Source organism: Xiphophorus couchianus, chromosome 8, assembly GCF_001444195.1.
Source record: "Xiphophorus couchianus chromosome 8, X_couchianus-1.0, whole genome shotgun sequence".
In the NCBI taxonomy this organism is placed as follows: domain Eukaryota; kingdom Metazoa; phylum Chordata; class Actinopteri; order Cyprinodontiformes; family Poeciliidae; genus Xiphophorus; species Xiphophorus couchianus.
The window spans coordinates 15,572,343-15,586,850 of record NC_040235.1 but is presented as its reverse complement, the minus strand read 5'-3'; the positions used below and the strand labels follow the sequence as shown (position 1 = coordinate 15,586,850).

General features: G+C 37.5%; 1 protein-coding gene across 3 annotated transcripts in view; it reads left to right on the top strand.

Moving 5' to 3' along the window:
- LOC114149470 (nipped-B-like protein B) overlaps positions 1-14,508 on the top strand; it is a 30,047-nt gene that overhangs the window by 2,078 nt on the left and 13,461 nt on the right. For 2 of the 3 annotated variants that reach the window (XM_028025372.1, XM_028025371.1), the window contains exons 3-22: positions 1,131-1,296; positions 1,530-1,630; positions 2,101-2,194; positions 2,279-2,421; positions 5,260-5,390; positions 5,479-5,536; positions 5,646-6,146; positions 7,783-9,762; positions 11,090-11,215; positions 11,369-11,554; positions 11,893-11,955; positions 12,049-12,138; positions 12,226-12,326; positions 12,422-12,508; positions 12,590-12,821; positions 13,449-13,600; positions 13,709-13,789; positions 13,905-14,005; positions 14,108-14,237; positions 14,333-14,415. In XM_028025372.1, coding sequence (XP_027881173.1) covers positions 1,131-1,296; positions 1,530-1,630; positions 2,101-2,194; positions 2,279-2,421; positions 5,260-5,390; positions 5,479-5,536; positions 5,646-6,146; positions 7,783-9,762; positions 11,090-11,215; positions 11,369-11,554; positions 11,893-11,955; positions 12,049-12,138; positions 12,226-12,326; positions 12,422-12,508; positions 12,590-12,821; positions 13,449-13,600; positions 13,709-13,789; positions 13,905-14,005; positions 14,108-14,237; positions 14,333-14,415 — 4,606 coding nt within the window. The remainder of the gene's footprint in view (positions 1-1,130; positions 1,297-1,529; positions 1,631-2,100; positions 2,195-2,278; positions 2,422-5,259; positions 5,391-5,478; positions 5,537-5,645; positions 6,147-7,782; positions 9,763-11,089; positions 11,216-11,368; positions 11,555-11,892; positions 11,956-12,048; positions 12,139-12,225; positions 12,327-12,421; positions 12,509-12,589; positions 12,822-13,448; positions 13,601-13,708; positions 13,790-13,904; positions 14,006-14,107; positions 14,238-14,332; positions 14,416-14,508) is intronic. The other variant, XM_028025373.1, reaches the window with a different exon arrangement.

Genomic DNA, 14,508 nt, shown 5'->3' with positions numbered 1-14,508 from the left:
AATTCACTTGATTTTTGTTAAGTATTTTTAACTACTTTAATTAAAAATAAATGTTAACTATTAAGTTAAATACAGACACTTTTCAGTCTCAAATTGACCTAGAAATTACTTAATTGTCTATGGTAACAATGGTCTATAGTAGCCCTGTAACAATAACAAATTTTGCTGGATGATAAATTGTCCCAGAAGTTATGGCTATAAATGATAACATTGTTGTTTTGAGACCATTTTCAAGTGGTATAATGATAATGGCATATTAATGCTAGAACACATTGTCAGCGATCAATAAGCTTTAAATTCTAATCAACATTTATCACTGGAACTGGAAGGCATTTTAAATGTACAAAATAAATAAACAAAACAATAGAAACAACAAAGAAATAAAATGTTAAATCATGCAAATGGAAATTATTGATCTTGTTTAAATTTATCATGTGATTAATTGATTTATTGCTTGTTGCAGAAGCCCTGCAATTTAAAGAAAATTTAAGAAAGTCACCAAAAACCACATTTATTAATGATGACTATGTACCTGAAGAGAGAGCTGAGTAAAAAAGCGAAGCTCTAGATTTACCGGTCGATCTACGTTCCCTCCCTCATCTATGGTCATGAGCTTTGGGTCATGACCGAAAGAACGAGATCGCGGATACAAGAGGCCGAAATGGGTTTTCTCCGTGGGGTGGCTGGGCTCTCCCTTTGAGATAGGGGGAGAAGCTTGGTCATCAGGGAGGGACTCAGAGTACAGCTGCTGCTCCTTCACGTCGAGAGGAGCCAGTTGAAGTGGGTCGGGCATCTGGTCAGGATGCCTCCTGGACGCCTCCCTGGTGAGGTATTCTGGGCACATCCCACTGGGAGGAGGCCCTGGGGAAGGCTCAGGACACGCTGGAGGGACTATGTGTCTTGGCTGGCCTGGGAATGCCTTGGGAGTCCCCCGGAAGAGCTGGAACAAGTGGCTGGGGAGAGGGAAGTCTGGGCCTCCCTTGTGAAGCTGCTACTCCTGCGACCCGACCCCAGATAAAGCGGAAGAAAATGGATGGATGAATATGTACTCAGCACAAAGTGGAGATCATTTCAGTTTTTCTGCTTTGTTTGATGATTTCTCTCTATATTTTCTTACATTTATCCTGCAGTACTGAACCAGCTGCCTTTGCCTTCCCCTCTTCCGGCCACCACTGCTAAGAGCCTGCTCTACAATGGAAGGATCTCCGACGAGGTCAGCAGCCTGTTGGTGTGTCGAGACGAGAATCTGGTGACTCAGCTGGCCCATAGCCTTAACCAGGTCTCCACAGAACACATGTAAGGACCTTTTTTAGATGCATTAAAGCAGATATTTTAAAAACTTTGCCAAGCCTTCCTGGCTATAAGTTAGTTTTTTGGATTAATTGACAATTGTTAGCATTTTCATCAATCTCATAAAAGACACAGCTTTATCAGACTGACCAACTCAGGTATATGATAATCAGAAATTGTGAGGTCTAAGGAACCGTCACTGCCTTTAAATGACACATATTCTTTGGCTTGTTTTTCAGAGAGCTGAAGGACAACCTGGGAAATGATGAACCTGAGGGTGATATGCCAATACTTCTTCAAACGTTGCTGACCAGAAACCCCAGGATCTTCAGGGACAAAAGTATGCTTACCTTTGCTAGCAAAACTACAAAATATTGATAAAAAGTTCCTAAATAATTAAAAATGTGAAAATAACAAAATCGCTTCGGTGACATTTATTTTTGGCTAATTGTTAGGGGTTCATCTAATTGTGATGTTGAGGGCTATCTTTAAGAATAATTATTTTCTAAAATCTTTCCTCTCTCAATAAATGCACCAATGTGAGAGTGTGGAAACAACCACATAACAAAGAGGTATATAGAGTTATAGAGAACCTTTCTAGCTAAACAAAATAGCAAATTGACATGCTGTTGCTGGAAGTTGTAATGTAGTAAAAAAGTGGTGGAGTATAATCAGACTCCTTAATAATTACAGCATAACTGTAGTTTAAAATCAGGTTTCCAGTAAAGCTTCTGAATTGATGGTTTTAGTTTAGCTAAGGAATTTTTTTGTGTCTTTTATTTTCCTAACCACGTGTTTTTTATGTTTTAGGTGTACTGCAGCAACCATTAATACAGCAGTACAAGATTTCTCAGAACCAAGTTCATGGAAGTCCAGCATCAAATTATCAGCAAAGCCCCTCTGGGTAAAGTTTTGTCACCTTCCTATCAGATGACAAAGGAGCTGAGGCCCCACTACCTCCATTAAGATTACTCTTCCTCTTTCACAGATGCTTTACATCCCCACAGTGTGGCTCAGCTACTCAGTTTGTACCCCAGCAGAACAGCCCCATACCCAGCCCCTACACCCCCCAGAGTCCTGCAGACTACATTCAGTACAATCCACCCAGTTACTCTCATCAGACTCAACAAGGTGAGTACAACATTTTATCAAGAGAAAGGCAACATGTGTCTAACATTGATCAGTTTAACATAGGCCTGCAGTTATGAGACAATTAAGCTGTAAGTAAAAGCAGGAAGTTCAATCTAGGTGACACATTGCATATTGCAGAAATATGCTATGCGTCACTTCCTGCAATAGTTCTGCTAAAGAACAGTGTATTAGAATTTAAATACTTTATATGATCTGCAACTTGCCACTCTGTTTCATTGTTTGACCTCTTAATGATACTAAAGATGCCCATAGAAATTGTCTGAGAATAAAATAAAACAAATTTTGGTTTCATCAACCTTTGCCGGTTAAGAAGCTAAAAATAGTATCTTTTTCTGATCACTGAATTTGTCATAAGTTAACAACACTTTTCAGTGTGGAAGTTGTAACCAAGTGATGAAGACGTAGCTATATTCAGTCTCAGTGACACGTTTAATAATCAAGTCAGAGGAGGCACAGAGTTGTACGAAGCTGTTTGAAATGATATGCTATATTTTCCGCAGCACATGAAAACATGTCTGAGAAAGAATAGGACATTCAGCAGATAACAGGATGGCTGAACAGAGTATAATGAAAAGTTATTTTTATGGTTTGAAGCCTTTGTCTGTATTTGAACATGCTGGATTTGAAAATATTAGTGTTTTGAAAATCTCTTGGAAGTGAACATAATGATTTAATAATGATTGCTGGTCTAATTGCTAATTAGGGATGCACTAATATGAAAATTTGAGCCGAAATAGATATTCGATATTGGTGTAATGGCCGATAACAGATATTTACAGATATTATTTGCATAATTGTATATGTTGCTGCCCTCTTGACACCTTGAAAAAGACACTAACTTCACCACTGCTTCTCTTCAGTAAAGCTCCCCCTAATCACTGTCACATGACCAAACAAATATCATATGACCAGTTTCTCCTACTTGCCCTCCAAAAACATATGGCAACAAGACTGAAATAAATATATTTGTTGTTAATAGCCCAGTTTCATATATCGGACTATGTTAAAATGGACTAATATCGGCCAACACCAATGTTTTAAATTGTTTAAGATTTATTTTGCATCTCTATCTAATATGCTAATATGTGCCTAATACAGCTAAAATGTCCACACCGTTATGCTTTTTTCTTTGCGTTAACATGATAAAGCAGTTGTATCATTTACAGCGACTGCTCTAATGCAAAGTGATGTCACTCCAACTAATGATTGCTCATGACAGAAAGACAAGAAAATACATTTTGAGTGTTGTTGTTATAATATAGTAAAAACATGCAATATTCCCAAAAGTTGAATTGGGACCTGCCATTAATTTTATTGTAACTGTTACTGTCCGACCAGTAAGGTACAAGGAGAAAGGCATATATGAAAAAATATTTTCTATTTATTTTTCAAAAATTCTTAACAAAAGCCTTTCAACAGCAAATCTCAAAAATATAACAAAATGGGCCCAAAAGAAATCAACTAAGGCATACCTAACTCAGGATAGCAAACCAAAAACTGACCTCACACAATGGACACACAGGGGAATTTATACACAAAGGCTAGCCTACACAAACGAGGAGGGGTGGGAAATGAGACAAAGACAGACAATGCATAAACATAAATAAGTAATTCAAACCAACACATTTTGACTACAAAACAACTATAAAAACAAAACAACATAACACCAAAATTGTTTAAGGAGTTATGCTATTAATGGAGAGAGAGGCAGGCCCTTTAACATCAAGTCCCCTGCTTCAAGCAGCCTGATGGTTTGTTCCACTTCCTGGTTTGCCTTTCAACCAGTCCTCTCACTCAGCCAGTCCTTCAAACTCAGCAAAACAAAATAGTTAATTCAAATAAACAAAAGGAGTTTACTAAATGTGTGCACCCATAATAGTAAACAACCTAATGCAATAAACACAAAAAGAGTGAAATTATACAGTAAATGTATTGTGTGAAAACATTGAAATAAATACTAACACTGGGGAAACAAGGGAGGAACCTCCACAGTAACAAACAGACAAATTTAAGTTGCCTTGTTAACATCTGACATTAAACTTCATCTTGAGTGATCATGTTTTAGATACCTTATCAATCAAGATACTGTGCAGATTATAAAGTGACCATGGCAGCTGGCAGCTGAACAACAGTTTTATAGATCTGCTTTTTGTTAAATGACTAGTTCACTTACCTTCCTGAAAAGCATTCTTTTTTGGATAACATGTTTCAAGGTTATATTTCTTTCAAGGTTATTAAAATCTTGATCAGCTTAATTCTGTAGACTTAACAATACTGGAGAAGTAGAGGACTGTAAATATCAGGAGAATGGGCGGTTCAGTGTAGTCCAGGATGTTTCCAGGTTCATGCAACAAATGCAGTTGGTGTTTCCCAGATTACATCGAGAAGTTCACCAAATGAAACTGTCCAAAGTCCATCCCAGAAGAGATTTACGTTAGTTCTGTTGGGAACAAAAATTGCTTTCTTGCTTGTTATGAAGAGCAAAATGTGTCTGCACTACTTTTACGTCTTGGTCTTATTAAAAAGAAGCGGAACCCTCCAAATGTCTAAGGTTCTTGTGGTTGAAACCCAACTTTTAGCAGTCTATCTCATTCTTTAATAAAGCACCAAGTAGAAATCCTTGAAAAACTAACACAAATTCAAATGATTACTTAACTAAACTTTGCCTTCATTAAGTGTTGTACACTTTTGAGTGGCAAATAAATGAACACAGACTCTCTTGCAATGGCTAATAAACAGTACATGATCCCGTAAGTAGATGAGGCTATAGGAAAGTAAGAAAATTAACTGCAAATTGTATTTTGTTCTCTGTTTTAGTTGTTAGTGGTGCGAGAACAATTCTTGACAGCAAAATCTCTGAGCATCTGTCGAGTAATTCGTCTAACCGTAACTCCAAACCCAGTTTGGATGAAGACTACGTAAACGTGGCTCAAAGACTGGGAAATGAGGTAATGCTGGGAATCCGGGTTACTTTGTACTGGACATAAGCAGACACCTATGGTTAAAACTAATGATAAACATCGTGTGTTTCTGCAGGAAAATTACTCATCCATAAAAGCTGGCATATTTTCTCTATCTGAAGAGAGAACAAAAAGTATGCTTACTTGCTTCTGGTTAACTCCTCTAAAATTTACTTGAAAACAAGTTTACATTTTCTAGCAAAGGTTAATTATGTGGTGCAACGTTGTGTTTTCTTCCTGCAGAGCCCAGGCCTCCTCTTATCATGCAGTCACCTCCACTTGAGGCAGGCACAGACCCTGACCTGCTCCTTACCACTGCCGACCGTAAAAAGAAGCAGAGAGAAAGGAACAAAGAAGAAAATGAGAACATGGACAAAAACGTCTTTTATGACATAGTTAGCTCTCCATCTAAGGACTCTGCCAGATTGACCTTAAAACTGTCCCGAGTGAAGATCCCAGACACGGGCCGCTCTGAAGAACTCCTTCCAACCTCACCTACGGACTCAGATCACAACGCGGTTGTTTTAAACAATGATATTCAGTCGTCAGGTTCCCCTCAAGATTTTTCGCACAAGTCAGTGGTTGAAGAGCATCAACAAGATGCTGCGCAGCCAATCACAAAGGAGACTGGGGTCATCAGTGGGATTGTGTTTGATGACTCTGAGATAGACGCATTTGCTGAAATTGAAAGGATAGACTCAGCTAACGAGAGAGAGCGATGCTCTAAAGAGGTCCAAGATAAAGGTGAGAATTGTTGTTTTGTGCCTGATTTTGATGTATATCTTGATTTTGTCTTACATTTAGTCCGGTTACAAGCACAAAGTTTTACATATTTTATTGAAATATTGTAGGTCTGACCAAAACCAAAAGTGCATACCTAAAATAAAATAAATAAAGTTGGGCGTGCCGTGGTGGCATAGGGAATAGCGCGACCCAATGTTTGGAAGCCTTGAATCCTCGACACGGCCGTCGTGGGTTCGACTCCCAGACCCGACGATATTTGCCGCATGTCTTCTCCCCTTTCCTATCAGCCTACTTTCTTATAAGGGACACTACAGCCCACAAAAGACCTGTTGGAGGGGTAAAAAAAAAAAATACAATAAACTCATTTTCACAAGCACTAACATCACTTTAGTAATGGAACTGGTGTAACCGAAAAAACACAGTGGTGGCTAATTATATCTCAGTGTCAATACAGCAGGTCTGTGAAGGCCTCTAAGGTTTTTTAGAGAAAACTTTTATATAAAAGCAATATCACATCATGGAGACCAGGAAACCCAGTGAGGTCATCGATAAAGTAATGGACAAGTCTAGACCATGGTTATGTTATAGACATAACTGAAACTTTAAACATGTTAAAGACCACGGTTCAATTTAGAGACATTTCTGAGAAGCCCATGATATCTATAAAGGAGCTGCAGAAAACAACTGCTCAGGTGGGAGAATCTTTTGACACTCTGATTAAATAATGGCAAAAAAAAGTCACTATTCAAAGAATGCCAAATAACTCTCATGTGAATATTTGGTTGAAGATGAGATATAAATTGAACTATTTTTGACTATATACAGATTTCTATGGCGCATCACCCGAACACCCCGGGTGGGGAGACTTTTTGTTTGCTGGGTCAGGGAACATGGTCAGAGTTGATAGGAAGCTGTTTGGAGTTATAGACAAGGCAATACTGGAAGAAGACATGCTATAGGCTGTAGAAGACTTATGTCTGGGAGTGTTACTTTCTACAGTATATTTATGTTTTATAATGATTTTGTCCAGGAGTCTGGATTCTTCAGTTCTTTAGACCCTCTATTGTGGCACTTTATAATTTGATCTAAAATTAACTACAAATTATTTTACTTTATTGCAAAAATAATTGAGCAATGTTTTAAAATATAAAGGTAATTTTAACAACATTAGTTTTCACTGTTTTTTTTTAATATATTTTTATCTAAGCAATTTTCCTGTAGTAGGTATGAAAACAAGTCTTTTTTGCTTCGAATAGTTATGTTGCTTTTGTGACTAAGCAATTTTTTTTAGACTGACCAAATGCAAAATTGGCTTTTAGGGTTATAAAGGTTGCTGACCTAGTCCTAGTTCTAGTCCAAGTCCAGACTTACAGCCAACTATCGGTCTTTGGAAGTACTTAAAAATGTCAAAAGATGCTGTGTGTCCAGTCTGACTAAGCTGAAATTATTTTGCAAAGAAAATTTGACTGAAATTTCAGTTTTTAAATTTGGAAAGCTTCTAGAGACCTACCCAAAAGATCACATAAAATTTTAAAAATATGAAATAAGGTTTGTGATCGTAACATGCCAACATCTGAGAAAGTTTAAGAGTATGAATACTTTAGCATGGCTGCATAATTTTATTTTTTCTTTGCAGACAAGCCACTAAAAAAACGGAAACAAGACACGTACCCTCAGGAACCCGGAGTTGAGACAAATGAAGGCCCATCTTTACATGGGGGCAGCAACGTCAGCAGACTGACACCCAAGAAGTCGAGTGCTGCGAGTAATGGTGCCAGTCGACCTGCCTTGATGGTCAGTATTGATCTGAAGCAAGCTGGAAGAGTAATAGGACAGCCTGTAGTTGTCTTGGAACAGCAACCGTTGTGTGATGATCACATACGTCGCCTTAAGACAAGTGCAGATACTGAAAACAGACCTGGGATCATCAAAAAGCTTCCCGATACCTGCCAGATGCATATTTCTGATGGACATACAGAAAGCAATAAACGAAAGCAGAACAACCAGCGTGAATCAAAGCGCAATCATGACAGCAAACTTGATTGTGACAAGGGGCATTCAGAGGACAGACACGTGGAAATGACGAGGCTGAAGCAGGACAGGCATTCAGACTTTCGACACAAAGAGGAAAAGAACAATAGCAGTCACAGATCCCAAGTCAGCAGACCTGAAACGCTCAAATCCACAAGCAAAGTGGATCGCAACTCAAAACATGAAGAACAGAAAGGCAAGAATAAAGACAAGGATAAAGAAAGGGACAGACAGAGAGACAAAGATGGAGACAAAGAAAAACTCAGAGATAAAGAAATATCCAGAGAACGAGACAAAGACAAAGTCAGAGATAGAGAAAGAAACAGAGAAAGAGACAAATCCATAGATGTGGCCAGAGAAGAAGACAAATACCAGGACAAAGTCAAAAGCAAACTTAGGGATGGAGACAAATTTAGAGATGGAGAAGAACCAATTGAAAGAGAAAAATTCAGAGAAGAAGACAAATCTAGAGAAAGAGCCAAAGATGAGGACAAAGACCTGGAGAAACTCAAACAAAAACTTAGAGACAGAGACAAAGATGGAGAAAAAGTCAGAGAAAGAGACAAATCCATAGACCTGGATAAAAATGAAGACCAAGATGTGGAGAGAGTTAAAGACAAAGTTAGAGATAAAGACAAAATCAGAGACAAAGAAAAAAAACGAGAAAGAGACAAATTTAGAGAACGAGACAAAGACCAAGAGAGAGTCAAAGACAATCATAGAGAAAATGTCAGGGGAAGAGACAAATCCATAGATGTGGTCAAAGATGGAGACGAAGATGTTGATAGAATAAAAGACAAGGTTAAAGACAAAAACAGAGACAGAGAAAAAACAGGAGGAAAAGAAAAATCCAGAGAAATAGACAAAGATCGGGAGAAAGACAGAGACAAGAATAGAAATAGAGACAAAGATGAAAACTTTGAAGTGGGCAAAGAACAAAACAAAGATGGCAAGAGAGACAGAGAAAGAGACAAAGGTAAAGACAGAGACAGAAACAGAGATAGAGACAGAGAGAGAGACCGAGAAAAGAACAAGAAGCACAAGACGCTGCCTGAAGGAGATGGCAACAGAATCTCATTTGAGGAGCAAACTAAAGCCGAGAACTCTAAACTGAAGCAAGATGAAGGCAGAAAATCAGCTGAACTAAATGATCGGCAGAGAACATCGTCTTCCAGCCTGCAGACAACCCCAAACAAGGACCAACGGGCAAGTGGGGATAGTAACATGAACCAAGCTGCAAACAAACGGCAGGCCTGTGAGATGAAAATGAGTGAGTTCCCGCCGTTCCTGCTGGGGGGCAATTCTGGAAGTCTCAAGAATTTTGTTATTCCTAAATTGAAACGAGATGGAAAAGAGGGAACAGATAAAGATCTCCGACTCAAAGGCAAACTAATAGATGGTTGGACTGAACCATTGGTGCGGTTAGAGAGAGTTTCACTGGTGAAGAACTTGAACAAAAAAACTAAACCAGTTATTGTGGTTAAGAGACTAAGCATTGAAGATGTAAAGAGGATCATTAAAGAAACCAAGAATGCACACAGCTCCAGATCCAGACACTGGGCCTCTTTTGACAAATCAGACAGAGGTAGGAGCCATGTTTAATTGTTCTTCTATGGAACCTCTATGTTGATGAATGTGCAGACAGTTTTATCAGAGAATTTTTTACACGTGGTTGATTTTGTCTTTGTTCAAAACGGGGAAAACCCGTTAGAGGGCAGATCTGAGCAGTTTTACTTTGGGTTTAACTACTACTACTTTAATTACTACTTACATATAGTGTTCATACATGTTAAAAAGTTCTTTTTACACCTGTTTCTTTTTCTATAAACCTCTTCAACATATAAGGATATGTTCAATGACATAAAATGACCTAAAAATAAATAATTTACTACAAGTAGAAGAATCATTTTTTTAAGTTAAAACCTTTAATATGAGTGGACTTGTTCAGTTCCATGTTAAGAAATAATATTTTGTAAAAAATTTCAAAGATTTTTGACATTTCTGCTGTTTACCACAACCCTATACACTAAAACACTACCATAATGTAAAAAGTATTATCAAATGAAACTTGAAATAAAAAAAGCTTTTCCTTCTTTTGCTTTTTAGTCACACTTAAGCCTTTTAAGATCATCAGTTATAAAAAATAACTAAGTGAATGATAACCTTTTTCTTTACAAAATGTAGTTTCCAAATGATTTTACATGTGGAAAAATGAACAAGTGCAACAGCTGTGGACCATTTGTCTTCACAGTGTTGTTGTAATTCAGTCACTTTGGGGCATTTTTCAGCATGAATGGCCTGTATAAGAAAATACCGCAGCAGTTTTATCAGAATTAAGTCCAGACTATTTTTTTCACACAGAGCTTAAAATAATTGTTTTCTTTTTTCTTCATTTGAAAACTCCTTTTTGGTTTTACTCAGACTTATTAAACTTCTGATATGTAGCACCCATCGAATTAAGTTATCAGCTGTTAATCATCCTTTTTACATCTACAAAGACTTAAATTTGTGTTTCTATAACAAAATACTGACTACTGTCATGGCACCATTACCTCATCAGCCTATATGCAGATTAACTATTTTATCTAATTAAATTAACTCAGAAAATTTATTACAGTTAATATTTATGGGATGGAACTACTGGAGACTTACTGACTTTTAGTTTTCTGTTTTGGATATTAGAAATAAATCTTATTTTTGTACAAATAGTCCTCAAGTCGGATTTCTGTTTATAAAGGTTGGCATAGTGCTTATTAAGGCCGTTAACTTTTTTTTATTAACCTTTCTAACAACAAATTAAAAGAAAAGGAACAAAATTTAGGTGGATGATTTTTATTGTCATTAGAGCATTTGATGTGAAAGTATAGAAGTAAAGCAGCAAGATCACAACTTAATCCATTTTATGTTTTCAGAGAGAGCAGATAAGCGAAAGCACAGTATGATCAATAAGGGATCCAAATATGCTGAAGTAGATTCCGATGGCTCAGATGAAAAAGACAACGGTGATGAAGAGTTGGAGTCTGAGTTAGAGGATGAGTGTGAGTATTAAATCCAAAAAATTCACAACATCTACTTAAACATTCCTGGAGAAGAATTACAGAACAGGAATGCCGGCACATTTTGCACATTTTAAATAAAGTGAGAGTGTGAAAAGGATTTAATTTTAATTTCTGTCTCCATTGGCGTTTCAGCTCCAAGAAAAAGGAAAAAGAAAGACCACGACAAGTCATGGAAGTTCGAAGAGAAGAAAGGTTCTAGGGATCACCGGCGAAGTGGAGGCTTTCAGAACTCTCGCCGGGGGTCAAGTGGCCGCCATCGGGATTGGAGCTGTAATGATGATTCAGATGGAGACTCCCCTCCACCGAGCCTGAATGATGGTGAGACTTTTCTTACATCTGGGATATTTTCTTTATTTTAATCCCCCCCTCTTCATACTAAATGTATGAAATCGGAAACTTCTTACTTTAAATGCACACATTTTTTATTGCACATAATACCTAGTGTTAGTGAGTGAGGCACAACAAGCCTCACTTCTGCAGTTAGTTGAATTTCTCATCTTTTTGTTTGGAATAACTTTCATTTAGGTTCTAGTTTTTACAGTTTAATTTACATTTTTACGTTTTGCCTGCAGTCTATGTCAATTAAATGCTGATATTCAAGAGTTGTTTTTCTCCTGTCTATCACATATAAAACCTTTTCTTTTTTTCTTCTTCAGTTGCCCGAAAAATAAAGAAACAGAAAAGCAAGATGGCATACGATTCCAAAATGACAACAGAGGGTATCAATCTAATTTCTCATCGCACTGTCCTTTGAATTTCTTAGAAACAATCATACATGTGTGTTAACTAAATTATGTATAATAATTTTACAGAAAAGATGGACTCCTCTGCATTTAAGAGGTTTGCAAACAATGTGGACAACATTCTTGAGAGCCTTGAGGATGTAGACCTCACTGCCGAAGGTAAGACTGAAGTGTTGCACAGTTTTCCAGCTAACCGGTACTTGTTAGAGTGTGGAAATGAGAATTTGTTTTTCCTTTCACAAACAGAAGATGATGAGATACCTCAAGAGCTGTTGCTTGGAAAGCAGCAATTAAATGAGCTTGGCAGTGATTCTACTAAGATTAAAGCGATGGGCGTCTTTAACAAGGTAAAATGAGTCTGCTGATGTAGCAAGGTTACACTAATGTTGATATTATTTTTAAAAAAACGCATCACAGCCAAATGTCTTTTTTTTCTCCGTAGTTTTCTTCTAGTAAACTTGTGAAAATTCTGAATATGTTGGAGAAGAACATTCAGGACAGCGTCACACTTTCCACCTTAATGAGTCAAGTAGGTATTATCAATACTATATCAGAAACAGTAGACGTTGTAATTTTTTACATAATGATTTATTGCATAATCCATTTCTAGGATAACGACTCCATGGATGAGGAGCGTTTGTGGCGGGATCTCATCATGGAGAGGGTGATCAAGTCTGCAGATGCCTGTTTGACTGCGCTCAACATAATGACGTCCCCACACATGCCAAAGGCTGTTTATATAGAGGATGTGATTGAGAGGGTGTTGCAGTTCACCAAGTTCCACCTGCAGAACACTTTGTACCCGCAGTATGACCGTTCTTACAGGGCGGATCGCCATGGAGGTCAGCAGCAAAAATTTTTTTGTTAGAGCTGCGAAATATATTGACTCAGTGTTACCAGAAAAATCTGAAACATTTCCAGTGAAACTTTCTTGTTATACTTAAAATGACAACTATAATTTTGATGACAACCGTAGGAGATTTGGTCATAAAAGATTTGTAGGAACCCTGAGATCTGTCACAATAACAAATTTTACTGGATGATAAATTAAAAGTTGTTGCAATGAACAATAACATTGTTCTTTCAATCCATTTTTATATATAATATAGGAATGGCATAATAATGCCATTCCGATATGGCATTATTTCTAAACAACATTTAATACTAGAAATGGAAAACATTTTAAATATCCAAAATAAATAAACAAAACAACTGAAACAATAAATAAAATTGAAATTGAAGTCACAGGCAGAAGAAAAACAGTAATCCAAGTTCAATTTATCAAGCCTGTTTTAAATTATCATGCAATTAATTTATTTATTGCTTATTATGACAGGCTTGTACACATGTAAGACTTCGCTTATGCTATAAGTTACTACTGAATGCCTCACATATTCCAACTGTTGTTTGTAGTGTGTTTTTTTTTCCTCCAACATCAGCTCTTACCTAATGTTTCTGTTGTCATCCAGGTGCCTCACACACTTCAAAGTCCAAGAGACCAAAATCTTCTGCCCACAAACAGAAAGTGGTGGTGGGATTGTACAACAAGGTTTGCGACATTATCAGCGTCATCTCAGAGCTCCTTGAAATCCAGCTGCTCACTGACACCACAATTCTCCAGGTGTGACTTGACGTCTTCCTCTGTGTCACCTCTGAATCATGGCCTCATGTCACCTTTTTTCTTGTTGGCTCTCTTGTTCCTGACTGCTTTATTTCCCCAATGTTTTAGGTGTCGAGCCTCGGAATTACACCTTTTTTTGTGGAGAATGTCAATGAACTGCAGCTATGTGCCATCTCTGTAGTGACAGCAGTAAGTTGACTCTTTTTGTTAAAATGATTTAAGCAATATGTCTGCAATAAATTAGTGTTTTTGTTTTCTATGTGAGCCATTGATTTTCAATTTAATAATTGCTGCTTTTCTGCAGGTTTTCTCTCGCTATGAGAAGCACAGGCAGCTCATTCTGGAAGAGATTTTCGCCTCTCTTGCTAGACTTCCCACCAGTAAACGTGGCCTCCGGAACTTTAGGTACCTGGCTAAAGAAAAGATAATAAAAATCTGAATATATTAAAATAGTGGCCTCTGTGACGCTTTGAAAGCCTACCTATAATAAGATTTCTATATTTTTAGGTTAAACACCAGTGATTCAGGTGGACCCCCGTTGTACATCCAGATGGTCTCGGCTCTCGTTCTTCAACTCATTCAGTGTGTGGTTAATCTTCCGAATGAGAGAGAAACTGAGGAGGAACCGAAAAAGAAGGTACCGACAAAAAATTGACTGATTTGTCTGCCATTTTTTGAGAAACAAAGAACTTGATTCAGGAATTGCTTCACATATTTGGTTTTATGTCGCAGGTGGATAAAGATATCCTCATTACCAACTCTTATGAAATTGCCATGAGAACAGCACAGAACTTTCTCTCTGTGTTTCTCAAGAAGTAAGCCTTTATTTCTGTTTTCTCTCCAGATACGTAAAACATCTCCCTGTTGTCATGTCTTTGCACTGGACTTCCCCAAGCCACACTCTTTAC